Raw genomic sequence first — 27,828 nt, 5'->3', positions numbered from 1 at the left:
CCATGGTTGCACCAGGGCGTCGATCCCGTGGGATAGAGGATCTCGTCTGCGACTGAAGTATCTGGGTACTTGAGCATTGGACCTGTCCGCTAGTAGGTCCATGCCCGGCGTCCCCCACTGATCCACAATCATCTGGAAGGCCTTGGACGACAGTTGCCAATCCCCTGGGTTGAGGCTTTCTCTGCTGAGGAAGTCTGCCATGGTGTTGTCCTTCCCGGTGATGTGGACGGCGGAGATGTCCTGGAGATTTGCTTCCGCCCAAACCATCAGGAGGGCTATTTCTAAGGATACCTGTCGGCTCCTGGTTCCGCCCTGCCGGTTGATGTATGCCACTGTGGTGGCATTGTCCGACATCACCCTGACTGCTCTGTTGCGAAGTCTGTGAGCAAATCGCAGGCAGGCTAATCGGACTGCCCGTGCCTCTAGGCGGTTGATGTTCCACCCCGACTCTTCTCTGTTCCACCACCCTTGGGCGGTGAGCTCTTCGCAGTGTGCTCCCCATCCGCTCAGGCTGGCATCTGTGGTGAGCAGAGTCCACGTGGGGGAGGACATCTTCAACCCCCTGCTCGTGTGGTCGGACTGCAACCACCACTGTAGCTGGGTCCGCACCCTGGCAAGTAGAGGTAGATGCACGGTGTAGTTCTGTAAACGTGGGCTCCACCGAGAGGAGGGAGTGTTGTAACGGTCTCATATGGGGCCCTTGCCCATGGTACCACTTCCAGGGTGGATGCCATGAGACCGAGAACCTGCAGATAGTCCCAAGCTATGGGCCGGCTGGCTCCCATCAAAGACCGTAGATGCGTCTGGAGTTTTAACCTTCTCTTGGTGGTGAGGCTGACTTTGTCTGCCTGGGTGTCGAACTGGACTCCCAGGTATTCCAGTGATTGGGAAGGCTGTAGGCAACTCTTGCTTAGGTTGACTACCCATCCCAGGCTTTCCAGAAGAGCGATCACTCTGTTGGATGCCCGATGGCTCTCCTCTCGTGATTTCGCTCTGATCAGCCAATCGTCTAGGTAGGGATGGACAAGGATTCCTTCCCGTCTGAGCGCCGCTGCTACCGCTACGATCACCTTGGTGAAGGTCCAAGGCGCCGTGGCTAACCCGAAGGGCAAAGTCACTAGCCACTACCTACGCTTCAAGGTTCTGGGACAACACTTCCAATTCCGGAATTGGAAGTGTTGTCCCAGAACCTTGAAGCGTAGGTAGCGCTGATGATCCCAATGGATCGGGATATACAGGTAGGCTTCTGACAAGTCTAAGGCCGTGAGGAATTCTCCTGGCTGTACTGCGGTCTTGACTGAGCGCAGAGTTTCCATGGAAGCCTCGGGACCCTTAAGTATTGGTTAACTGACTTGAGGTCCAATACGGGCCGGAAAGTGTCCTCTTTCTTGGGTACCATGAAATAAATGGAATAGTGCCCAGAAGCCATTTCCCCTGCAGGTACTGGGATAATGGCTTTCAAGGATAGGAGCCTTGCCAGAGTAGCTTCCAATGCTGCCTTCTTGTGGATTGGACATGGAGATTCCACAAACCTGTCCGGAGGGATGTGATGGAAGTCCAGATAATACCCCTCTCGGATGAAGGCGAGGACCCACTGGTCCGACGTAATCTCGACCCATCTGGGGTAGAAGAGGGTTAACCTGCCCCCCTATGGCTCCATCCCCCGGATGGATCGGCTGATTCTCATGGTGGGGTGCGGCTGGGACCCGAACCGGCTCCCCTCTTGCGCTGCTTGGTCCAAAAGGACTGGTTCCTGGCCGGAGGACGAGGAGCCTGGTAGCGACTCCTATAGGGAGTGAAGCGTTGGGAGCTTCTACCTCTGGAGGGCCTCAGAAAGGTGCGCTGGTTTCTCTTGGACCTGTCTTCCGGCGGTCGAGGTACTGGAGAGGCGCCCCATGTGCTGGCCAGTTTATCTAGGTCGCTGCCAAACAGAAGAAACCCCTTGAACGGCATTCTAGTGAGACGCGTCTTAGAAGGGGCGTCTGCTGACCAGTTTCGTATCCAGAGCTGCCTCCTGGCTGCTACTGAGGATGAGACCCCCTTGGCTGTCGTACGGACTAGGTCGGAGGCGGCATCCGTAAGGAACGGGAGAGCGGACTCCCTGTCAGCTGCCGGAGCATTGTTCCTGACCTGTGACAAACAGGAACGCGTTACCACCGTGCAGCAGGTTGCGATTCGCAAAGACAGAGCTGCTACCTCAAAGGTTTGTTTCAGGATGGCGTCCAGGTGTCTGTCATGAGCCTCCTTGAGGGCCGCCCCCCCCTCCACTGAAATGGTAGTGCGCTTGACCACAGCGCTAACCAAGGCGTCCACCTGAGGACACGCCAGCATATCCTTGATTGCCGGGTCCAAGGGGTACATGCCGGACAGGGCCCAACCCCCTGTGAATGAGGCCTCCGGCGCATTCCACTCCAGATCGATCAGCTGTTGCTCTGCTTGCAGGAAGGGGAAATGGCGGGCTGTGGGACGAAGACCCTTCAGCAGCGGGGTTCTGCATGGATGCTTCCATGGTACTGGGGCCTGGAATAGCCACTCCGTCAGGAAAAGAACCGCCTCATGGTTCAGTATGGCTCTATCCCCGAGGGAAGTTCTCCCTCATCGGAGGGTTCGGACTCGTCCTCCGAGACATCAGGGTCCACATGAGTGGGACTGCCTGGAGGCGGGTGCCCGCAATAAGGGCGAGAAGGGCCAGGGGCAGGGTCAGCCAGAGCGGCAGCAGGGCCTGGACGGGACGCTGACTGCATCTGTACAAAGGCGTGGATCCCCTTAAATAAGTCAACCCAGGAAATGGAAGCGGTGTCTAGCCGTCGGGGTACCAGGTCCCCCGGAATTCCTGGCTGTTCAGGGCGCCCCGCTAGATCCGGGGTGGCCCCTGGGGAACTGTCGGTAAACCTCGATTGAGACTGGTCCTGGCCCGAGGCTCCCACGGCCTCCTCACATTGGGCACAAAGGAAGTCTGGCTCCTCGCTCTGCATGGCTCTAAGCTGGCACGCTGAGCAGAGGCCTAGAGCTTTCATGCCGAAAGCAGGAGGTGCCGCCTCTGGAGACGCCGAGGTGTTCAAATGTTCCATCGCGTCTTGCGAATGCAGGGCGCCGGTGCTTATGCTGCCAATAATATGCGCTCAATAATAAGCGCTAAATATACAATATGCGCTCAATAATATGCACTCAATATACAATATGCGCTCAACAATATGCGCCCAATAATATGCGCTCAACAATATGCGCTCAATATACAATATGCGCTCAATAATATGCGGTCAGCAATATGCGCTCAATAATATGCGCTCAATATACAATATGCGCTCAATAATATGCGGTCAGCAATATGCGCTCAATAATATACAATATGTGCTCAATAATATGCGGTCAGCAATATGCGCTCATCAACAGGCGCCTATCAAGGGCGCTCAATACCTGAACAAGGCAGACAAAATGGCGACCTCCACGGCGTGCCACATACAGGCAACGCCGCTGATCCTCGTCCCTCAGAGACCAAAAAGTAAGAGATATACGCCTTACCTGATCCTCGGCGCTTCCCGGCTGTAACCCGGGCGGTCTCTGGCTGCGGGGGGAGAGGGGAAATACCTTCACCGCCACGCTTGAGGAAATGCACCCGCTGCCTCTAAGCCGCCAAACTCGTCACGCTCGGGGCGAAGTCCACGCCGGGACCGAGGCGCCTCTCAGCCAGGCCCGAGCCCTTCTCGCTCGGAGGCTAGATCCCTGCCGCGATTCGGCCACCGGACCGAGGTCTAAACCTCCGAGGAAACCTCGGGAAACTCAACTGGGGGAGGGACCCGAGGGTATCACCGCAGGAGTGCGGGGCTCGTCATCTGTATCTTCTTAGAAATTTAGTAAGTCAAAAGTAGAAAGTAGATTTGGAAAACACGCTCAGCGAGCGTGCAGGAGCTCCAAACTGCTTTGGAGACGGAAATTACTGAGTTGCTTCACTTCCTGTGGGGGTATATGTACCCGTGCTGACGTCAGATCAGTCTCCAACTGCTAGCATGAGCACACTAAACCCACTTGTTCTGAGTCCATCTGGCTACACGCCAGGAAATGTCAGAATACCTCTATCACTTCATGGTGAGACCTCACCTTGAGTACTGTGTACAATTCTGATCGCCACATCTCAAAAAAAATATTTAGTTGCAATGGAGAAGGTACAGAGAAGGGCAACCAAAATAAAAAAGAGGATGGAACAGCTCCCCTATAAGGAAAGGCTAAAGAGGTTAGGGCTGTTCAGCTTAGAGAAGAGACGGCTGAGGGGAGATATGATAGATGTGTTTAAAATCACGAGAGATCTAGAATGGGTAGATATGAATCTGTTATTTACTCTTTCGTATAATATTTATTTGTTTATTTATTTATTTAATAGCTTTTAATATACCGGTGTTCGTGCAAGCACATCACGCTGGTTTACAATACAACTTGAGAAAGGAGGAAATTACATAAAACAGGGAGCGGGTAATGGAGCAGGAGCGAAAAAGGAGAGGGAGTGAGGGAGAAGGGTTCAAGGAGGAAAGGATAGCAGCTGAGAAAGTATAGTAGCGTAACCGTAAATACAGAGGGATATACAACGTGACTTAATTAATGTAGGTTAAATATTGTTGCTAAATTACAGCATATAAAGAAAGGTCATATATGATAGCTTATTTACAGTAGTTAATGCAGGTTATAAAAGATAACTTATTTACAGCATTTATAGCAAGTTGTACATTTTAACTTGAACTTGCAGTGGAGTGGGGTGTCAGAGGTGTGTTACAGGGGAGGGTGGGGAGGGGGGGAGGATAGGGGTGGGTTGCAGGAGAGGGATGTGAGGGGGAAGACTGGGTGGGTTTCAGGGAGGACTAGGGGGCACTCCATGAAGTTAGCATGTGGCACATTTAAAACTAATCGGAGAAAGTTCTTTTTTCACTCAACGCACAATTAAACTCTAGAATTTGTTGCCAGAGGATGTGGTTAGTGCAGTTAGTGTAGCTGTGTTTAAAAAAGGATTGGATAAGTTCTTGGAGGAGAAGTCCATTACTTGCTATTAATTAAATTGACTTAGAAAATAGCCACTGCTATTACTAGCAACAGTAACATGGAATAGACTTAGTTTTTGAGTACTTGCCAGGTTCTTATGGCCTGGATTGGCCACTATTGTAAACAGAATGCTGGGCTTGATGGACCCTTGGTCTGACCCAGTATGGAAAAAGTAATAACAGAACATAGGGTACCTAGAGAAACTTCAGCAGGTCTTACCAGGGGTTGTAAAGGGCAACTCAGGAGAGAAGACCCATCTCGAGCTGCAGTGCTCCAAAGAGAGGTGTCTAACTGCAACATCTCTCCATTTCCACCAAGACTGCTGTTTAGAGATGCGATTCGTGTGTCAGATCGTCTTAACGATCAGATTCGGCTGGGGGGGTGGGGGGGAAATCTGATCGTTAAGATATGTGAATTGGAATAGTTTCCGATTCCAATTCAAATCGCTAATTTTTTTTTTAGGGAGGCCCGTGCCCGTGCCTATAGGGGCTGATGAGTAAAGATGGCCGGCGCCATCTTTACAGATGGCGCCGGCCATCCAGTGCTCCTACCATGTGACAGGGGCCGGCCAATGGCACGGATAACCTGTCACATGGTAAGGGCAAAGGGGCATCGGCGCCATTTTATTTTTAGAACAGCTGATGCCTGGGAACGGGAAAATCTCTCCCCGAGGCCCCCCTGGACCACCAGGTAATTTTAAAAGGTTTTTGGGGGGGGGGGGGTCGGGAGGGTGGGGTCGATTTAAAGGGTCTGGTGGGGTTTTTTTTTTTTTTTTTTTTTAAATCGGGCCATCGGCGCCATTTTAATTAGTGGCAGCCAAAATGGCGCCGATGGCCCGAGAGCGGGAGATCGTGCCGGGACCCCCCCCCCACTGGACCACCAGGTAATTTAACATTTTGGGGGGGTTCGGGAGGGTGGGGGAGGGTAAGGAATTGGTTTTAAAGGGTCAGAGTGGGTTTAGGGGTTGTTTTGGTATGCCGGTTTTCCTGCCCTCCCCCAAATAATTCCCGTGCCCTATTTAACGATACAATACAAATGCCCCTGACAATAAATCGGAGGCATTTGTATTGTATCGTGCACTCTAACGATTTAGGACGATTTTAAAATTATCTGACGATAATTTTAATCGTTCAAAAACGATTCACATCCCTACTGCTGTTAGCTGAGCCAGCCGGGTCTGCTCCGTCAATGACCCCTCCCCTCCATGGCAACAGCCACGCAATTTTCTTACAACGGCTTCAGTACCGCGCTGTCGGAGGCACCTGGTTGAGGTGAAGGAAAGTGCTTTGGGGGGGGACTAAGAAAAACATCCAGTGGATCTAGCACTTCCTCGGTGGAAACCGCAACAGACTGTTCTCCCCCTTCGACCATCTACCAAATGAAGACTGAATTCAGTGCGCGCTGACCAGGGATAACCACAGGCTCGGATGGGAATTGCCTGGGCTTCCCTTTGCACTTAGAAGGCATGATAAAAGAAGGAAAAGCAGCAAAGCTAAAATGCCAGCAAACGGAACCTAGCAAGCCATCATCTTTACTCCTCCCCCTCCACTCTGAGAAGATTCTTACCATTAAGACCAGACTCTGGAACCTCCTACTCAACTAAAATCAAATTTGCAATTTACGAAGGCAAAGGGAAATTCTTTGTAGACCTGCGGACACCCTAAATAATAAAGTCCCAGACAGGACTCCACTGCAGTGTCTATCCCAAGAGAAGAAAAGACCTGATCAAACAGGGCTGAAATTTCCTCCTTATAATTATATCATTGTCCATGTCAAAGGAACCTTCCCTCTCCCTCCAAAGAAACATCACTGGTAGAGTCTACAAGATCCTCGAATCCTCCGGGCTTTTCTCCAGATCCTGGGTGGGAACTCCATCTGACCCCCTTGGACGTTTACATGGGACTGGGACTGAAAACAAGTGTTCTGACTGCACCTTCTAAAAAAACTCCCCCCCCCCCCCCAGCTTCTGAATGGCACAGAATGCCTGCAGCAAAAACAAAAAAATAATAAAATAAAATTCTAGGGAGAATTCAGAGCTGAACCCATTTGGTCCAAAGGAATAGAAAAAGAAGGTTCCAGAGCAGGCACATGGACTGGAGGAGTCTTACCCTCCATTGCAGCTGAGAAAGGTATATCCACATGGGAGCATAGCCCAACTTAAAAGAAAATTATTCCTTACCTGCTAATTTTCGTTCCTGTAGTACCATGGATCAGTCCAGACGGTGGGTTATGTCCCCTGTTCAGCAGATGGAGTCAGAGCAGAGTTTGAAGGCGTCACCATATAGACCAGTACACCCTCTGCTGGAGCTCAGTATAACGAATAGCAAAGATCAAATAGAGCAAGAGACATTTTGGATCAAGAATCCGTAACCATGAAGGAACAGAAAAAAATAGAACTAGAACCGGCCAACGAGGCCACAAAACAGCCAACTTGTGAGGAGCTGTGAATATCAATAAGAAAATTGAAAAGACAAGATGACAGCTACACGTAAGAACCCGAGCAGGAACCGAAAAACCCAGAGCGGTGGGCGTCTGGACTGATCCATGGTACTACAGGAACGAAAATTAGCAGGTAAGGAATAATTTTCTTTTCCCTGTACATACCAGGATCAGTCCAGACGGTGGGATGTACCCAAGCTTCCCTAGTTCGGGTGGGATCCTGAGAGACCTGCTCGGAGTACCTGATCGCCAAAGTGACCCGTGGTCTGCGGCGCCAGGTGTAGCCGATAATGTCTGGAAAAGGTGTGCAACGATTTCCACGTCGCCGCACGACAAATTTCCTGTGAAGAGACGGAGCGAGTTTTCGCCCAGGACGCCGCTTGTGAGCGCGTAGAGTGAGCTGAAATGCCGCGAGGCGGGTTCCGCCCCGCTCCAATGTAAGCCGATAAAATGGCGTCCTATATCCAGCGCGCAAATGGTTGTCTTCGATGCCGGAGATCCTTTTTTCGGATCTGACCAGAGCACAAACAAATGATCGGATACCCGGAAGTCATTTGTAACCTCCAGGTAGCGGAGCAGAGCACGCTTGACGTCCAATTGACGAAGAGACCTTGGTTCCTCTGGAGCGAACGCTGGGAGTTCCACCGTCTGATTCAAATGGAAGGACGACACCACCTTCGGGAGGAAGGATGGCACCGTACGAAGGGAGACTCCCGAGTCGGAGAATCGAAGATACGGGTCCCTGCAGGACAAGGCTTGTAGCTCCGATATGCGGAGAGCGGAACAGATGGCTACGAGAAAGACCGTCTTGAGGGTCAGGTCCTTAATGGTAGCCCCGCGAAGTGGTTCAAACGGTGAGCCCGACAGAGTCCGCAGAACCAAGTTGAGGCTCCAGGAAGGGAAAGGGTCCCTGACCGGTGGCCGTAGGTGTTTGGCACCCTTAAGAAAACGTGCGATATCCGGCTGGAGAGGAAGAGAGCTATCCTTCTGCACCAAGGCGTTCAGAGCTGCCACCTGGACACGGAGTGAATTATAGGCGAGACTCTTATCCAGGTCATCCTGTAGGAATTGAAGAATCATCGGGACAGTCGCCTCCGTGGGTCGGGTCCCTTGGTTGGAACACCAAGCTTCGAAGACCTTCCAGACTCGAACATAGGCAACGGAGGTGGAAGGCTTACGGGACCGCAGCATAGTTGAGATCACTGTCTCCGGGTAGCCTCTGCGGCGGAGGCGGCGCCGTTCAAAAGCCAAGCCGCAAGACAGAAGAGTTCTGCCTGCTCGAAAAATACCGGCCCCTGGTGTAGAAGACGCGGAAGATGAGCCAAGCGAAGTGGGCCGCCCACCGTCATTTGAAGAAGATCTGCGAACCATGGCCGACGGGGCCACTCCGGGGCAACGAGAATCACGGTCCCTCGATGATGTTCTAGTCTGCGGAGAACCTTTCCTACCAGAGGCCAAGGAGGAAAAACATAGAGCAGATGATCTGATGGCCATGGAAGGGCTAGGGCATCCACCCCCTCCGCGCCGTGCTCTCTCCTGCGACTGAAAAAGCGCGGAGCCTTGGCGTTGAGGGAGGTCGCCATCAGGTCCAGGCGCGGAGTCCCCCAACGGCGGACGATGAGATGCATTGCCTCGGAGAGAGCCCATTCTCCGGGGTCCAGCTGTTGTCGACTCAGGTAGTCTGCCTGAATGTTGTCCACTCCGGCGATGTGAGATGCCGCGATCCGGACGAGATGGCTCTCCGCCCACTCCATCAGGGGCATTGACTCGAGGGAGACATGTTTGCTTCTTGTCCCCCTTGTCAATTGATGTAGACCACGGTGGTTGCGTTGTCCGAGAGAATCCTTACCTCTCTGTGCCGAACCAAGGGGAGAAAACGCTGAAGAGCTAGGCGTACTGCCCTTGTTTCCAGGCGATTGATCGGCCACTTCGCCTCCGCTGGTGTCCAAGTCCCCTGTGTGGCGCTTCGTTCGCAGACGGCACCCCATCCCACAAGGCTGGCATCGGTGGTCACCACCACCCAATTGGGCACCTCGAGCGAGACTCCGCGAGCCAGATGCGAGGGGACCAGCCACTAATCCAGACTTTCCCTGGCAGATGGTGGGAGAGGCAGAATCACCTGATACTCCTGCGAGACTGGTTTCCAACGGGAGAGACGAGACACCTGCAATGGCCGCAGATGTGCAAATGCCCAGGGTACCATGTTGATGGTGGAGGCCATCACTCCCAGGAGCTGCAGATAATTCCAGGCGGTGGGTTCACACAAAGCAGAAAACCGACGCACGTGTTCCCTCAAGGATTGAGCCTTGTCCGGGTGTAGAAACACCATGCCTAGCCGTGTATTGAAGCTCGCTCCCAAGAAGTCCAAGTGTTGCGAGGGCACGAGGGAACTCTTGGAGAGGTTCACCACCCAGCCCAGTGAACGTAGGACTTGTACGACCCTGGCCACTGAGGTCTGACCGTGTGCGAAGGACTTCGCACGAATCAGCCAGTCGTCCAGATAGGGATGCACTAAAATACCCTCCTTGCGAAGGGCCGCCGCCACCACCACCATGATCTTTGTGAAGGTCCGAGGGGTGGTCGCCAAGCCGAAGGGTAGAGCCCTGAATTGGAAGTGCTGGCCGAGAATCTTGAAACGGAGGTACCGCCGGTGAGCCGGAAGGATGGGGATGTGTAAGTACGCTTCCGACAGGTCCAGGGAGGCAAGGAACGCTCCCTTGTGCATTGCGGCAATCACTGACCGAAGAGTTTCCATGCGGAACCGGCTGACCCTCAGGGATTTGTTTACCTCCTTCAAATCTAGGATGGGCCGAAAGGAACCGTCCTTTTTGGGAACGACGAAGTAAATGGAATAATGTCCCAAGCCCACCTCGCCGAAGGGGACGGGGACTATGGCCCCTATTTCCTGCAGCCGGTCTAGCATTTGTTGAACCGCCATCCTCTTGAGACCCGAACCGCAAGGGGAGAAAATGAACCTGTCCCTCGGCGGGCGGACAAACTCCAAAGCGTAACCGTCCCTTATGGTGTCCAGCACCCACTGGTCTGCGGAGATATCTACCCACTCCTCGTAGAATTCCGTGAGTTGTCCCCCGATTCGGGGAGGTGATGAGTGGGCTCCTCTGGCATCATTGAGCTGACTTTGCGGGCAGATTCCCCTGCCCTGAACCCTCTTCGCACGGGCCTCCGACCACGAAAGGAACGAGACCAGGGCTGGGACCTGGCAGGTTGTGTCCGAGGACCAGGCTGTCTGTAGGACCTGTAGCGCCACTGCGCCCTGGCCCTGGTTCTACCTGAGGGAAAGGACCTGAAGGAGCGCTGTCTATCTTCAGGAAGCCGATGTACCGAATTTTCCCCCAGCGACTTGATGATCTGATCCAGGTCCTCCCCAAAGAGAAACTTGCCTCGAAAGGGGAGGGAGCCAAGGCAACTTGGAGGAAGCATCCGCCGCCCAGTTACGCAGCCACAAGAGCCGTCGGGCTGCTACCACCGACACCATGGATCTCGCCATTACTCGAAAGATATCATACAGAGCTTCCACCCCATACGCTATGGCAGACTCCAGGCGGTCCGCCTGGATGGCCTCCTCGGGAGGCAAATCCTGAGATGTGAGGAGTTGTTGAACCCAGAGCAAGCTGGCCCTCTGTGCAAGCGAACTGCACATAACAGCACGCATCCCTAGGGCGGAGACTTCAAAAACTCGCTTGAGGAAAGTTTCCAGTTTACGATCCTGTGTATCCCGCAGGGCCGTCCTACCCGTGACCGGGATGGTCGTCCTCTTGGTCACCGCCGAAACTGCTGAATCCACCTTGGGAACCCTGATGAGATCCAAGAAATCCTCCGGCAGCGGATACAGTTTTTCCATGGCACGGGTGACCTTCAAGGACGCCTCGGGCGTGTCCCACTCCCTGGTGAGAAGCTGAAGGAAAGACTCATGTATGGGGAAAGCCCTCGCCCTAGGTCGAAGGGCGGCAAGAACTGGGTCCCCTTTCCGAGAGGACGTAGCAACGGCCGGAGCCACAGGGACTGGAGGGTCCGGCGGCGAATCGAGGTCTAGCTCCTGAATGATATGGTGAATGAGCTCATCCAGCTCTTCCTTTTGAAAAATATGTAGGGCACGAGGATCGCCCCCATCCGTCTGTCCATCCGGGTGCGCTTCCGGGGAGTCACCTCCTGCTGGTGAAGCCGCCCCCATGGTACGTCGGGGTGGCACGGAGGAGGTTCCCAGGACAGATCCAAGCATATCTGGCGAGCCAGTAGGAATGCCAACAATCCTGGGTCCCTTGGGGGGAGGGGCCCCCAAGGGAGACCCCCCTGGGTCTCCCCTTCCCTGTAAATAAGCCCTGTGCATCAACAATATAAATTCAGGGGAGAAGAACGACGAGCTGACTGGAGTCCCTGGGGAGGGACCCTCCTGAGGCCCCCGGTCGGGTAAATCCCCCTCCGGGGGCAAATTCTGGTGAGAGACATCGCGAAACATCCCTTCCCCGTCTGGGAGCCTATCCGCCTCACGATGCCCATCTAAGATGGCCGCCGTTCCCGCCAATGGCGGCGACGTGGCCGCCCGGGCTGCGGAGAGGGGAGGACCGAAAGCGTGTCCGAAGACAGCAAGGTGCCTTCCCCCTCGGGGAGGCACCGATCGCATAGCCCCGCCCGCGTAAATCGGGTCCCCGGCTCGCCGCAGGCCTCACACCTCGATGGCCGCGGCATGGGAGCGCTGGGTAAAAGACGCCTCGGGGGGGGGGGGGGGTCCTGAGCAACGGGCTAGTGCCGCGGGGGGGCCTGGAATGGCCTACACCACCCGAAGGGGTCCAGAGTCGCCGGGGGATTCCCCCATGCAGCAGCACAAACACCCGCGAGCAAAGCCGCCGGGCCGCGGGACCCTCAGACAACGCGTGGAGCAGCCGGCACCACCGGCATCCACGGGGCACCGCAAGCAGAAGAAAGAAAATGCCTGTTGAGAAGAAAAGAAAACAACCTTCCACTTACCCCGAACAGTAGAGGAGCGAGGCACAGTAGAGAGAAGGCAGAGCAAATGAGAAACACGCTTCCTCAAAAATTGGAACTTTTTTTTTGTTTTTTAAACTTTACAGATCCAAAATGCCTGAAGAAATGACAGGGACATACTGAAGAGAAAAGAGATAAGAAATGGGAAACAAATACTAAGGTCCTGTCACTCTGGGGGAGCTACTGGTTCCCCCAACTCTCATCTGCTGGAGTCAGAAAGATACTGAGCTCCAGCAGAGGGTGTACTGGTCTATATGGTGACGCCCTCAAACTCTGCTCTGACTCCATCTGCTGGACGGGGGACATAACCCACCGTCTGGACTGATCCTGGTACGTACAGGGAACCACCACTTCTGCCAAAACCACAGCACTGTGTCTCATTCTGAGAACTATGTTCAAGTGATTTGGCCCCAGAAGACTCCCCCAATCACTTACCCTCTACATATCCTAGAAAGGCACCTCTCACTTGGAAATAATGACTGCATGACCTGCAGCACTGCCACACAAGCAGCTCTTCATTTCTTTTTTTTTTTTTTTGCAATCTTCTGTTACAGAAAGCTGAACAAGTGAGGTAAGGATGGTGGTGGTCTGGGGTGAGGGGAGAACCAGGAGGAATGTCTCCACTATCTACACACAAAACTGCAGGAGATTCTCTTGTTTCTTTTTTTTTTCTTTTAAAAGATTCCCTTCCCCACCGGGCTCAACCATGTCCCTTCTGGGGCTGGAAGGTTCTATTAGCAGGTTCCCTCTACAGGTACCCCAGTGGTCTACACCGAAAGAGCATCAAATCCTATTTCAAAATCCTGCTGCACCACCACTGAGTCCTACCATCTGATGGAAGCAGAGTATACTGGATTCTCACTGTGCTGCATCACCTATATATAGCAGTAATACTTCCCCTGGAGAAATCAGTGTGTTCTGCCTCCATCTGCTGGTTGGGGGTCATAACCCGCCTATTTGGAGTGGACTGGTTTAACAGGATGAAATGGAAGCATCTAAACATACAAAAATAGTCTGAGGTGGGCTTTATTGTGTTCAGCACCCTTATTTATTTATTTATTTAGAGGTTTTTATATACCGATGAATGTTTGTAACATCTCATCGGTTCACATAAAACATAATTCAGCAACAAGCGCTTTACATTATAACAGAGAACTGTTGGAGAACAAGTAGGTATAATTATCAACAAGTTACAGAGAGAAAGACAGAATGTAAAAGAAAGGCTTAACAGTGTTATGTACACAATTTACAATATGTCATTTTTTACAGGAGAGGCATTTTCTATAGAGAGGATGGGAAGGCGGTGGGGAGAGGGTGTGATGTGAAGGTGGTGTGTTGTTCAGTGAATGATTGTTGGAATAGTTAAGTTTTCAGGTCTTGTTTGAATTTTTTAGGGCACGCTTCTTGACATAGTGAAGGGGGCAGTTTGTTCCAAAGGGCGGGGGCAGCTAATGAGAGTGCCCAGGCTTTAGTGGAGCTGAGTTTGGAGTCTTTGGGCGAAGGGATGTTCAGTGTTGCTCGGTGTTGCTGTCTTGTAGGTCTGATGGTGTTGCTGTCTTGTAGGTCTGATGGCATTGTGAAATGTAAGGTATTCATTGAACCAATGCATATTTTGGTTATGGAGGGCTTTGTGGACCAGAGTGAGGGTTTTGTAAGTTATCCTTGCAGAAACTGGAAGCCAGTGGAGGTGTTGGAGTACAGGGGTGATGTGGTCACGTTTGTGGGTGTTGGTTAAGATCCGGGCACCCTTGACAGTCATCCATTTAAATAGCTGATTATCCTGCTTGTTGAAGGAGAAACTATGTCCCATTTTGCAGAATATAAAATGAATTGCTGATCAGAATGGTGTAAACATAAGGTCTAATCATGCAATGCTGCTGCATACTCCTTTGCTTAATTCATTCTTTACTAGGCACTGTTACTGAGAGATACATTACTCAATATTATACAAATGTTTCAGTATAGATTACTACAATTTTATTTTTGATACCTACCTCAAAAGTGTTGTCTAGCCTATATATGGGTGAAGAGTTCATGGCACTGACAACTTCAAGAACACCATTAAAGTTATTAAGCTCTTGAAAAACTTGCAGGATTTCAATTATACGGCTCACCACAACAACCCTTTCCTCTAGGTTTTCTGTTTCTACAATACACCTGAAGTGAACACAGAAAAGAGAATATTTTTATTTTTTGCCAAAAATGTTTAATATTTTTAATAAAGTTTCAACACAAAACACAGAAGTTACAAGACAAACTCTGATGGTCCCTAAGATAGTTAAAGTACAATGTCAACATGGATAGAAAAGCAGGATAGCAAGGCAAAGATATGCTTGTTTCTTTAAATCCAAACATTTTCTGTGTATTATATAGTTTGAAACCATTATTGCTTAAACTCATAATTTAACTGACTTGATCAATGACTGCATTTGGATCCCTCTACAACACATCAGTAACAAGTCAATGGCCTCATCTATATTTTCTTATTCTTTTCTATTTTTGATAAGTAACATGACCAGCACTGACACTAAGCATGTGTACCAACAGGAACTTCATAGCTTATTTTACTTTATTTTAATAAAATACACAAATCAGAAATGGAGGACAGCATTTACTGCCTTGCCATCCATGTGTGTCAGATTAAACACTTGGCAAGAATTTTAAGTCACTTTGGGGCTGATGTAATAAGACATGCTAATGTAAGCACAGGTTTTTACTCATGTTTTAGCACACATTTTTTCTGCAGTAAATTTAATTATGTATTTAACAGGGGTTTTAACTTCTAAAAAAAAAAAAAGTGTGGTAAACCAGGAGTAAAATCCATCATTAAAATTAGCATGGGATCATGCAAATCCCATATAAAAGATGACAGCTATTCCCTTTCAATAACGGGAGATGCGTTAAAGGGTAGATAGCTTAAAACCCATTTTCTCAGTGCTGGAAATTGAATTCCTTGGTCAACTTTATACTATTGTTGTGCCCAGTGTAGTAGCATCTAGTTGCTTCTGACTGGACACAGCAATAGAATAACTTTGGAGATCAGAAATTAGAATGTACTCCACCTTAGACCCAGGAATTTAATTTCCAGTGTAAGCTCTCAGGGCAGGCATGTGTAGTTGAACAGTACACTGGCTCTGTGCTAGCTAAGTGCCCACTCCAGAGAGAAAATTCTTGCATCCAAGACCATTTTGGCAAGGAATGGCAAGTAAAATTAAAGCATAACCTTTCTGGGCTGGCACCTACATCTAGATTAGCAAACCACAAACTCTCTAGGTGGTTGATGGAGGGGAAGGGGGTACCTGCAGCTGAAAAGTACATCAAAGTCAGATGCACAGTGCCAAAGTGTCTACTGTTCAGCTAAAGGTGCCCATCTCAGACAGCTTGTTTTGATTTTTCTTGCCATGTCCTTCCAAAATGGCGTTGTGTGTTAGATTGGTGCTGTGTACCCCCAACTTGTAAGTACATTCTCTTATTCAAGGCCATTTTAACAAGGAATGGCAAGTAAAATAAAAGAATAAGCTTTCTTGGAGGGCACCTACAGCTAAATGATCAAAGCATAATCTGTCTGGGTGGACATCAACAGCTGGACAGTACTCACTTTAGCATTGTGTGTGTACTGTCCAGCTGTACAGAAAAACAAAGAAAACCTGTGATTGGTGTCTGCCTCAGAAAAGCTTACACTGGAAATTTAACGCCTTCAGTCTGAGGTGGAGTAAATTCACATTTCTGATGGCCAAAGTCATTCTACTGCTGTGCCCAGTGTGGTAGAAACAGCTAGACACTACTTCATGGGCACAGCCATATAGTATTATGGCTATCAGAAATGTGAGTTAACTTTTAATCCACCTCAAGCCAAGGAGTTAAAACACAGGGTAAGCTCTCAGGAATTTGCAATTACAGCCATTACAGATATACATCAACAAGGTGAGTACTGTTCACCTGTATGTGCCCTTCCTAGAGAGCTTACCCTTTCATTTCACTTGACATGCCTTGCATGTGAAAATATCAGGATGCCCAGTGTTAATCTTGCATGCAAGATCATTTTGGTCAAACTCCTTTCAACTTCAAGCATTTTCCTCCTTACTTCAGTTTTAAGTACTTTTCTGCATTAATTCGGATTTTTCAGGTTAACTCATATTTTAGACTTTTTTTCATTTAGCATGCTTTTTAAAATTTTTACTCCTGTATGATTTGCAACCCATTAGCTTACTGCATACCACAGAGACTCCTGATTTTAAGGTGCATGTTAAGTAAAACCCATACTAAAATTTAACCTTAGTTTTGGGCTTTATACTTTATAACAGCGCATGAGATGTATTTGCATACAACTGAGGCAATGCATGCAAATATATCCTAGGCTTATTCATTGTAGGTACCCTGACTACTTGACTGGCTAGGGATATCACCGGACAGTTTGAAAACCACTGTTTTACCTTATATTCTAGGCATGTTGAAAAAAGATTGTAATTCTGGGTGCCCAGAGTTTGGTGCTTGTAAGGGATTAAGGGGTAGAGGAAGGCATTTAAAAAGAATTAGTTGGATCTACCTGTAACAGAAATCTGCTGACTTAGGAGGGGGGGATGTATGGGGGGAGGTGTTTCTATAGCCTAAAACGGACTTTGAGGAAGCTGACAGCCTGGAGGCAGAGGGGAAGAAGCCTTGGAGTCCTAAAGCAAGAAACCAAGACAGCCAGGAATCTTAACAGGAGAGATTAATTGGGAAAGGTCCTAGAACTGATAGGAAAGGCTGCTGGCTAACATAAATCAGTAACTGGAATTGCTTGCATGCTGTAAATCTCGTTTGTTGGTGAGAGATATGGTGTACTGTTCTGAAGGTACACAGAGAAAACAAAAGTACAATAAACCTGTGTTTAAGTAAAGTCTGCTAAGTTTTTGTAAAAGAAGCAACTGTAGTACTAGTAAAAACCTGGCATGGATTCCCATACTGCTCTACAAGAATAAAAAATATATATTAAACACAAAGCACATCCTATCATAACTGCTTTGATTAATTCTTCAAGTATCTACCTGAAGATATGGCTAAGGTGAGAATAATTATGCAAAAGAAAGATTTATGCTGACTCGTGCTATGTTTGCATATACAAGACGTTCTGCATTAGCACCAAAGGAATAAGGTTTATTTTTTTGTTTGAAGGGGACAAATATTTTGGTATTTTTTTTTAATGTAGCAAAAATATATTGCTCAAAGCAGCATTTTGAGCTAGAAGAAGAATTTAGTTCTATAAAAGTGGTATTATATCCAGTCCTCGAGTACTGCAAACAGGCTGGGTTTTCAGTATATCTCTAAAAAATATGCATGAGATAGATTTGCATACAATAGAGGCAGTATACCTGACAAATCTATCTCAGGAATTTTCATTAGGGATATTCTGAAAACCTGACCAATATGCAGCCCTTGAGGACCATCAGTGACCTAGATGATTCAATATGATGGCTATACTTAAATGCTGCTTGCAAATGCATAGTGCTAAAATATAAAATTATACAGCTTCAAAAGATGGCAATAGCTTAAATATAGCTAATTTTCTCCAAGAGTTAGGACCTCCAACATATCAAAATAATGGGTTCTCCCTTCCTAGGCCGCCTTGGGATCCTACAATAGAACCAGATGGTCCTTTACTGATTTTGTTACAGGCTCAATTGTTTCAAAACTGCCCCTTCACTCAATGTGGGAAAAAGGGGCTGTGCCAAGGCCCTTTTCAGAAAGTATGTTCATGGAGTTTATATTCTTCTCAGGGGGGAGCTTGCACCTTTCAAACTCTAAGTACTTCTGCAGCAATGGTCTTACTAGGCAAGCCATTTATTTGTCACATTTATATTCCACTTTACCAAGTGAACTTTCCCAAGGTGCAGTCCCCCCATGGAGCTTGCAGGTACAAAGTACCCCAATGGGGAGGGGGGGGGGGCTGCAAGTGCCCTATACATATACATATGAATGTGGGGGTTTTGTTGTTGTTTTTATGGATGGAATAATAGAGTGAGGAACACCTTTGTTGAATTTTTTCCAGTACCAGTATTTTATAGGTAAACGTCACAATATATCCAGTGCATTTAAAACTGTTTCGATGGAATCACTGCTACACCAACATCACAGTAGGAAGAAATGAACTATTTGTCTTGGTAGATTACTTCCAGGTTTTAATGTATAAACAATTTAGAATATATTTCTATTCAATGTTTTTGAAACATTTTAAAAACAGGGATTGAAAACAAAAGCAAATTAAGTCTGAACATTTGGCAGTGTGCCTTGAAAAGTAAAATATACCATAGGAAAAGAGCAGATGGCTAAAAGGAAATGAGCAAAGCGGAAGCCGATCCAGTTGGCCGTGTAGCAGTAGAAAAAATAAGAATCGGTCGATGGAAAAAGCCCTTTATTAGAGTATGCCCGACTCTGGCCGAGTTTCGCTCTTTTTCATAGAGCTGCCTCAGGGGCAACTGTTGCGTTTCAAAACACTGCTTGCTTTAGTGTTGTTATGTCACAGAGCAGCTTTTATTAGAGGCGACTTCAACTGGGGAATACTGGTTTAGTACGTTGATGCACAGAAAATTATTCACGTGCAACAATGTAACTGCGGAGTCTGCTAATAACACAAGCAAAACCAATTGTGCATGCCGTCATCAACATTAGTCCATGATTTCGCATAAATTGTTGTTGGTTGACAGCGTTCACAACCCAGCTCGCATGGACTAATGTTGATGACGGCGTGCACAATTGGTTTTGCTTGTGTTATTAGCAGACTCCGCAGTTACATTGCTGCACGTGAATAATTTTCTGTGCATCAACGTACTAAACCAGTATTCCCCAGTTGAAGTCACCTCTAATAAAAGCTGCTCTGCGACATAACATTAAAGCAAGCAGTGTTTTGAAACGCAACAGTTGCCCCTGAGGCAGCTCTATGTAAAAGAGCGAAACTCGGCCAGAGTCGGGCATACTCTAATAAAGGGCTTTTTCCATCGACCGATTCTTATTTTTTCTACTGCTAAAAGGAAATGAGTACACTTTACCTGAAGGAAAATAGTCTTATTGTTAATAAGCATTTTATCCACAGCACTTCATTACCAAATAGTGAACAGGACCAGCACTTTTTTCAATGTGTCTAAAAATACTTTATATGGATTTGCCTACTAATTTTTCATGTTGTCTTCAAGTTTTAGAGAACAGTCACTAGTATATAATTCAACTAACAAGGAGAGAGTCATTTTTATTTACTAATGATATCACTAGTGACATGTAATATAAAAGCATAGTACTTTGTTATGTTTTTCTACTGTTATGCATAAGCTACACATTTATAGCTTAAAGGGAACATAAGCAACAATGTAAAGTAAATAGTTGACATAAGACTTGATGTCATCAATGATTCAGTACATTAAGACCAACTGTACACAGCCTCTAAAATTTTCTTTTCTCCTATATATAGGTTAAATACAGAATCAAACTCATGTGGCTAAGAGAGCAGGATCTACCATTTGTAAGCATATTTTTAGATACTGTATGGGGAGACCCCCCTCCTCCCATCAACGAATCTTTAACAGCCATTTCAGCAGCAATCTCCACTATCCTAAGTAAAGATGGTGTTTGCTGTCACGCAAACCTGGTTTAATTTATTGAAAATGTTTCGATTCCACCCAATTCAATATCAATTTGTTCTGAGTGCATTACAATAGAAACAAACACTTTAAAATAATACAAGCAAGACAAGTTAATACAGAAAATGACAAAATATTTTTTTGGGTTTAATGACCCAATTAAAAACATGAACAGTATTCTAAATTGAAGAACTATCTCACCAATATTTCTCTTGCAGACAACCTGAAAAGTACAGGTGTACAAGAAATTAACTTTTAAAAGTTGAAACCTGCATCAAGTTTGATTGTCTGAGATTTGAGCGCCTATTTAACCCGCAGTCAGACGCAGGTTAAATAGGCGCTAATCCATTTTCAGACAGGATTTGACAAAGTACCTCATGAGAAACTCTTAAGGAAATTAAAAGGTCATGGGATAGGAGGCAATGTTTTATTGTGGACTGAGAACAGACTAAAAGACAGAAAACAGAGAGCAGGGCTAAATAGTCAATTTTCTCAATGGAGAAAAGTGAATAATGGAGTGCTCCAGGGATTTGTACTGGGACCACTGCATTTTAACATTTATAAATGACCTGGAAATGGGAACGAGGGACGTGATCAATTTGCTGATGATGCAAAATTATTCAAAGTTGTTAAGTAACAAGGGGATTGTGAAATATTGCAAAAGGATCCAAATGGCAGATGGCATTTAATGTGGATAAGTGCAGAGTGATGCATGTAGGGAAAAGCAAGCCAAATTATAGCTACACAATGAAAAATTCCAGAGTAGAAGTCACCACCCTGGAAAAGTATCTAGGCTTCATCATGGATAATATGTTAAAATACTCTGCTCAGTGTGCTGCCATGACCAAGAAAGCAAATAGAATATTAGGAATTATTAGGAAAGGAAAGGAAAATTGTTTCTTACCTGCTAATTTTCGTTCCTGTAATACCGCAGATCAGTCCAGTGCACTCCTACCAGCAGATGGAGTCAGAGAACCAAGTTTCGAGGCATTGGTATCCCAAGTGTGCCACCTGCAGCTCATCAGTATTTATCGATACCCAAAGTATAATTGAGAAAATAAACCATCTAATTCCTGCAACAAAAACCAAAATATTATAGAATCATTCTGATAGATTCCCTATGTACAGCAGCTAATCGTTAGGTAAATCAGTCTTTTGGCAGTAGCACCCGGGCGGGATCCTGGACTGATCTGTGGTATTACAAGAACGAAAATTAGCAGGTAAGAACCAAATTTTCTTTTCCTATACATAACCAGATCAGTGCAGACCAGTGGGATGTACCAAAGCCACATTACACCGGGTGGGAACCCGAAAGACCCGCTCGCAAGATGCTCTCCCCAAAAAAGAACTTGGTCTGGATCCCTGACATCCAGACGATAATGCCTTGTGAAGGTATGCAGGTAGAATGCGGCTCTACAAACCTTCTCAGCTGACAACAATTGAGACTTCGCTCAAGAAGCTGCTTGCGCTCTCATCGACAGCTTTCAAACCAGTTGGGACATGGTGACCCTTCCCGATGTAGACCAAGCAAATTGTTTCCTTCAGCCAGCGAGCCAAGGATGCCTTAGATGCCTTTTCACCCTTCTTCGGACCTCCAAAGACCACAAAAAGGTGATCCAATTTTCGAAAAGAGTTAGTGACCTTCATATACCGAAGGAGAACCCGGCGGACATCTAACAGATGAAGATCTCTTCCCATAGCAGGGGTCACAAGCCCAATCAGGGAATCCGGGTAACTCCACGGACTGATTAACATGCAAGGCAGACACCACTTTCAATAAAAAGGAAGGGACCGTGCACAGGGACACCCTATCAGCCGAGATGTGAAGGAAGGGACCCCTACAGGAAAGAGCCTGCAATTCTTAAATACGCCTCGTGGAACAGATGGCCACCAAGAACACCGTCTTCAAGGTGAAGTCCTTTAAGGAAGCGTGTCCCAGAGGCTCAAAAGGGGGATCACGAAGAGAACTCAACACCAGATTGAGATTCCACTCCGGGCATAACTTACGAAGAGGAGGACGAAGGTGCTTCACCCCTTTCAGGAAACAGACAATGTCAGAGTGGCTGGCTAGAAGCCTGACATCTACCCGCCCTAGGAGACATCCCTGGGCCACAACCTGAACACATAGGGAACTATAAGCCAAACCTTTAGATAATCCCTGCTGCAAAAACCCCAAGACCTGAGCAATGGTCACAGACAATGGCACTACACCCTGTTGGTCACACCAGACTTCAAACACCTTCCACACTCGAGCGTATGCCATAGACGTCGAGGGCCGACTGGACTGAAGCAGGGTGTAAATCACCTGTTCCGAATAACCTTTCATCCGTAACTGCTGCCTCTCAAACACCAGGCTGCGAGAGAGAAGTGATCCTTCCGATCCGAAAAAATGGGCCCTTGTCGCAGGAGGTTCGGCAGATGAGCTAGGCATAGTGGGCCGTCTGTCACCCACTGTACCAGGTCCGCAAACCACGGCCGCCACGGCTGTGGTTTGCGGACCTGGTACAGTGCGGACCTTTCCTCCATGGCCCGAACAGGGGCCATGGAGGAAAGGCATACAGGAGGATTCTGGTTGGCCACTTGCAGACTAGGGCGTTTACTCCTACCAACCTGATTTCCTTCTTTCGGCTGAAGAACCAGTCTTGGTGTTGACACAGGTCGCCATGAGGTCCAGTTGGGAAACTCCCCATTGGGCAGAAATGTAATTCCAACCCTCCCTGGATAGCTCCCACTCCCCGGGATCCAGCTGTTGAAGACTGAGGAAGTCCGCTTGCACATTTCTCCATGCCTGCCACGTGAGAGGCTGCGGTGCCTTCCAAATGAAGCTCGGCCCAAGTGAAGAGGTGGTGTGCTTCCTGTGCCACGGCCGGACTCCTGGTTCCTCCCTGGCGACTGAGATATGCCACTGTGGTGACGTTGTCCAAGAAGACTTGAACCATTCTCCCCTGCACCAGGGACTGGAATGCAAACAATGCTTTGTGGACTGCCCTTGTTCTCTAGGCAATTGATAGACCACGACCATTCGGGTAAGGACCAGAGTCCCTGCACCGCATGACTGAGGCACACTGCTCCCCAGACTTGAAGGCTTGCATCCGTTGTCACGATCACCCAATCCAGGACTTCGAGGGGCATCCCCTTCTGTAAGTTGTCTTCCGACAGCCACCATTGTAGGCTGGACCTGATTCGCTGAGACAAAGGCAGGGGGCAACTGGTATTGCTCAGACACTGGGTCCCACCACGACAGTAGATCTCTCTGCAACGGTTTCAGGTGAGCGAAGGCCCAAGGCACCAATTCCAACGTCGAAGCCATGAACCCCAGAAGTTGTAGGTAATTCCACACTCTGGGGATTGGAAGCTGTAACAAGAGACACACTTGTTGCTGCAATTTGTACATCCTGTCGTTCGTGAGAAACACCCTGCCCTGGAGGGTATCAAAACGAGCTCCCAAATACTCCAGATACTGTGACGGAGCCAGATGACTTTTCACTTCGTTGATTACCCAGCCTAGGGACTTGAGACAATGGATCACATGAAGAACCATCCGCTCGCCTTCCTCTTCCGACTTGGTTCGAATCAGCCAATCGTCGAGGTAAGGATGGACCATTATCCCTTCCTTCCAGAGGGTCACCGCCACCATGACCATCACCTTGGTAAAGGTGTGAAAGGCCGTTGCCAGTCCGAACGGCAGCGCCAGGAACTGAAAATGATGACCCAGGATCTTGAATCGTAGGAATCTCTGGTGAGCACTGCGAATCGGTGAGATGCAATGAGGTGAGGAACTCTCCCTTTCGACCTGCTGCGATGCCTGTTCGAAGTGTTTCCATTCGAAAACGGGGCACCTTCTAGCAGAGATTTACCTTCTGAGGGTCCAGGATGGGTCAGAAAGTGGACTATTTTTTGGGAACCAAGAAATAAATGGAGTACCGTCCTCTCCTCTGTTCCTCGGATGGCACAGGGACGATCGCCTTCAGGGCAGGCAATCTTTGTAGAGTGTCTTCTACTGCGGTTCACTTAAAGCGGGAAACACATCGAGATTCCACAAAGGCCGGCATGAGAGGCCGAGAAAATTCCAAGGCATAACCTTCTTTTACCGCTTCCAACGCCCAGCGATCGGAGGTGATCCTGCCCACTCCTCCTCCTTGGGTCTTTTTGTTCTTAATCTGCTCTCATCTTTTGATATTAATTTAATTCCTATTTTAATTTGATCTTAATTGATATTGTATTGTTTCATTTTAATCCTTTTATTGTGTTTTATAATAGGAATTAATGTAAACCGTAGAGATGGAACTTGTTCTGTGCAACGGTATATAAAAACTGTATAAATAAATAAATAAAATTGGGACAACCTGCCCCTGATCATCCCGTCTGAGGAGTGGGCGGGCTTGATTTCATTGGGCAGGCTTCCCAGTTCCGGTTCCCTGACCGAACTCACCTCTGGCAGTAGGACTGGAGTGCGAAAGGACTGTGTACGGGAAGAGGTTTGTCTGGAACCAGAGGGTGGAACATTCCTCCCTGAACTGCTTTTTCGGAAATCCCGAAAACGGGATCGAGGTCCGAATTATTTCCTGTAGGGCTCTCTATCTTCCAGCAGTTTATTGCCCATGGAATCCCCCAGAGATTTCATCAGCTGATCCAAATCCTCTCCAAACAGCAACTTCCTTCGAAAAGGCAGACTGCACAGTTGTGACTTGGAGGAAGCACCTGTTGCCCAATTGCGGATCCATAGGAGTCGCCGAGCTGCCACCGAGGAGACCACAGTCCAGGCCACCGAACGCACCAAGTCATACAAGGCATCCACCACACATGCTACCGCCGCCTCCAGATGAGCCGCCTGAGAAGCTGACAAAGTCCCAGAAGATGATGGATCCTGTGGTTTTTGAATCCAACATAAACATGCTCTTTGCATCATGCTGGCACACACCACCGCCGAAGTCCTAAGGAGGAGACCTCGAACACCTGCTTCAGGTGCAGCTCCAACTTGCGGTCCTGCACATCTCTGTGAGAAGCTGCTCCTGCCACTGGAATGATAGTCTTCTTGGTCACCGCTGATACAGCCGCATCCACCTTAGGTACTCTGAGACGTTCTAAATGTTCCTCCATTAGTGGGTAGAGTTTTTGCATTGCCTGGCCGATCTTAAGCCTTGCCTCTGGGGATTCCCACTTCCGGCTGATGAGCTTTTGAATCTTCTTTGGGATGGGAAAAGCACTAGGTGGACCCCGGAGACATTCCAGGACTGGGTTCACTCCCTCGCAATCGGAATCTTCCAGTGAGGGTCTCACCCCCAATTCCTCAAGCACCTGGGGAATAAGGGGGCACAATTCCGCACTCTTAAACAGCTGGACTACGTGGGGGTCGTCCCCCTCCGCACTAGGTTCTACCAGATCCTGATCATCGTTACCTGTATTTACGTCTGGAGGGACCACACCCTGATCTGCAGTGGTGTCCCTTGAGGGCGGAGTAGAGTCGTTCCCCTGCTGGTCAACTGCACCCGCTAGATCCTCCCAAGCCAAAGTTGCCCGGGACAGACGACCGTCAGTTCACAGATGGGGATGCTTGGGAACTCCCACGCTCCCATCCTTTGCTCTGCGCTTCGCGAGCTTCCAAGACAGAAATGCTTCATGCATGAGCAGCACAAATTCCGGTGAAAATCCCCCTGGTCCCATCTCGTCCTTGCTAGAATCGGTGTCCGTATCTCTCGACTCCTCCGGTCTCTGAGTCTGCGCACTGGGGGAGAGTCATCCTGGGAGATCTTTTCCACAGGGTGCGCAGTGGGGGTTGGGCTCCTTCCGTTAGACCCAGCCGCTGAGCTTGACCTGCGTGCAGACGTTTTAGGTTTGGTCCTCTTGTCTGAGTCTCCTTCCCCACCCACCAATACAGAGTGATTTCAAACAGCTAATCAAAATTTTATGATCCAACGTGTCAAACGCAATTGACATGTCCAACAATATTAACAAGAAATCCTGCCCACCATCAAAACCTCGCAGCACCATAGCAATTATGGATAATGTCTCAGTGCTGCTATGCTTCCTAAAACTGAATTGATTTGGAAGCTGTAATGAATGATCTTCCAAAAAATGTGTTAACTGTGCAAAAACAAAATTTTCTATCAATTTGGCAATAAATGGGAGGGATGAAACTGGCCTATAATTATTAGGTGAACATAGATCAAAATTCCCATTTTTCAATAAGGGCCTCGGCAGGTGGCTTTCCGTCAAAGAAAAGATTGACAAGAGAGGATAAAAATGGAGCTATAACCTCTCTCACCATCTTTAAATAACCTAAAGAAATAGGATTTAACTTATTTGGGGTGGGATTTTATTTCACAATGGTATGTTGAACTTCTAAATAGATATAATCTCAAACTCATTCCAGACAGAAATGGATGGAAGAGGAGTGTCTTCCGAGCTCCTTCAGTAATGGGCAGGGAATTCAGTAGTTTATTTTATCCTTAAAACAACTGGTGAAAACCTCACACAATGGTAAAGCCTCAAGGATCATATGATTATTAACTTTTTCACAGTACTGAAAAGAAGGCAACAATCAAAACATGTGGCATGAATTTTCTTCGTTTAAAATTCCTTTTTCCTATCATTGACTGCTTTCCTATATTTGTGGAGAACAATCCTATAATTATCTAAATTCTCAATAGATTTCTTTCTACGCCATTCTCACTCTATTCTCCTCAGTGAGCACTTAAGATTTTTCAGATCTTGGCGCTGAGTTGCTACAATTTTTAGTTAAAGGAACAGTCTGGACAGGAGCTAGTCTATTAAGGAGATCAATGTTGATATCATTCCACATACCAATAGCATGATCACAACTCTTTACATCTAAATTTGATAATTTCTCTTTACATTCAATTTTTAGCTCTTTGGGGTCAATGGTACCCCTCTCTTCAATTTGAGGACTACCTTTTCTGCTTAAAATGGTGACGAATTAAAACTCACTTTAAAAGAAATCAAATATGACCCGACCATGGGATACTCAAACAGTGATTGGAGTCCTTAATAGGCATATAAGCCTGATTTGAAAAAAACTAAATTGAGCGTGTCCCTGGCTCTGTGTGTAGGGCAAGTAATGACCTGAGAGAGTCCCAAAGCAGACAAAAAATCCAAAAAAAGCTCACAAACTACAGGGAGTGGAGTTTTGTTGACACAAAGATTAAAATCACCTACGATAATTGTTCTTTTAATATCTAGCGGGCTTCTACTCAAAATTTAAATTATGGTAATACAATCCTCACAGAGTACTCCTGGGACTGCGGACTTCACCTGGAAAACAATGAGCGCTGAAGGGGTCTCACGTGCACCCTTGCCCCGGGGAACCATATCCAATGTGGCCACCATTGACCCCAGGACCTGCAGATAAGACCACACTGTTGGATGAATTGTCCTTATCAGGGCCTGAACCTGTGTCCTTAGCTTCTGGATGTGACCCTTTTGCAGAAACACCCTGCCCTGCATCGAATCACATGCCGAGATGGCTATAGAAGGCTTCTGGCCACGTTCACCACCCAGCCTAGCTTCTACAGTAAGGAGACTAACTTGAGAGATGCCAAGTAACTCTTCTGCACTCTTGGCCCAAATCAACCAGTCATCCACATACAGATGCACCAGAATGCCTTCTTGACACAGAGGCGCTGCAACCACTACCATGACCTTAGAGAAGGTCCTGTGTGCAGTTGCTAACCCGAAGGGTAGGGCCTGAAATTGATGACGTCCCAGAATGTAAAAACGCAGGAAACAC

The 27,828-nt window shown here is 47.9% G+C and overlaps 1 protein-coding gene across 4 annotated transcripts in view; it reads right to left on the bottom strand.

The window, feature by feature from the left end:
* The window catches only part of SOS1 (SOS Ras/Rac guanine nucleotide exchange factor 1), a 1,044,495-nt gene that overhangs the window by 193,583 nt on the left and 823,084 nt on the right, over nt 1-27,828 (bottom strand). For all 4 annotated transcript variants that reach the window (XM_029594364.1, XM_029594368.1, XM_029594365.1 and 1 more), the window contains one exon: nt 14,466-14,628. In XM_029594364.1, coding sequence (XP_029450224.1) covers nt 14,466-14,628 — 163 coding nt within the window. The remainder of the gene's footprint in view (nt 1-14,465; nt 14,629-27,828) is intronic.

Source organism: Rhinatrema bivittatum, chromosome 3 (genome assembly GCF_901001135.1).
Source record: "Rhinatrema bivittatum chromosome 3, aRhiBiv1.1, whole genome shotgun sequence".
NCBI lineage: Eukaryota > Metazoa > Chordata > Amphibia > Gymnophiona > Rhinatrematidae > Rhinatrema > Rhinatrema bivittatum.
The sequence above is the reverse complement of the archived record's forward strand: the minus strand, read 5'-3'. Positions and strand labels throughout refer to the sequence as shown.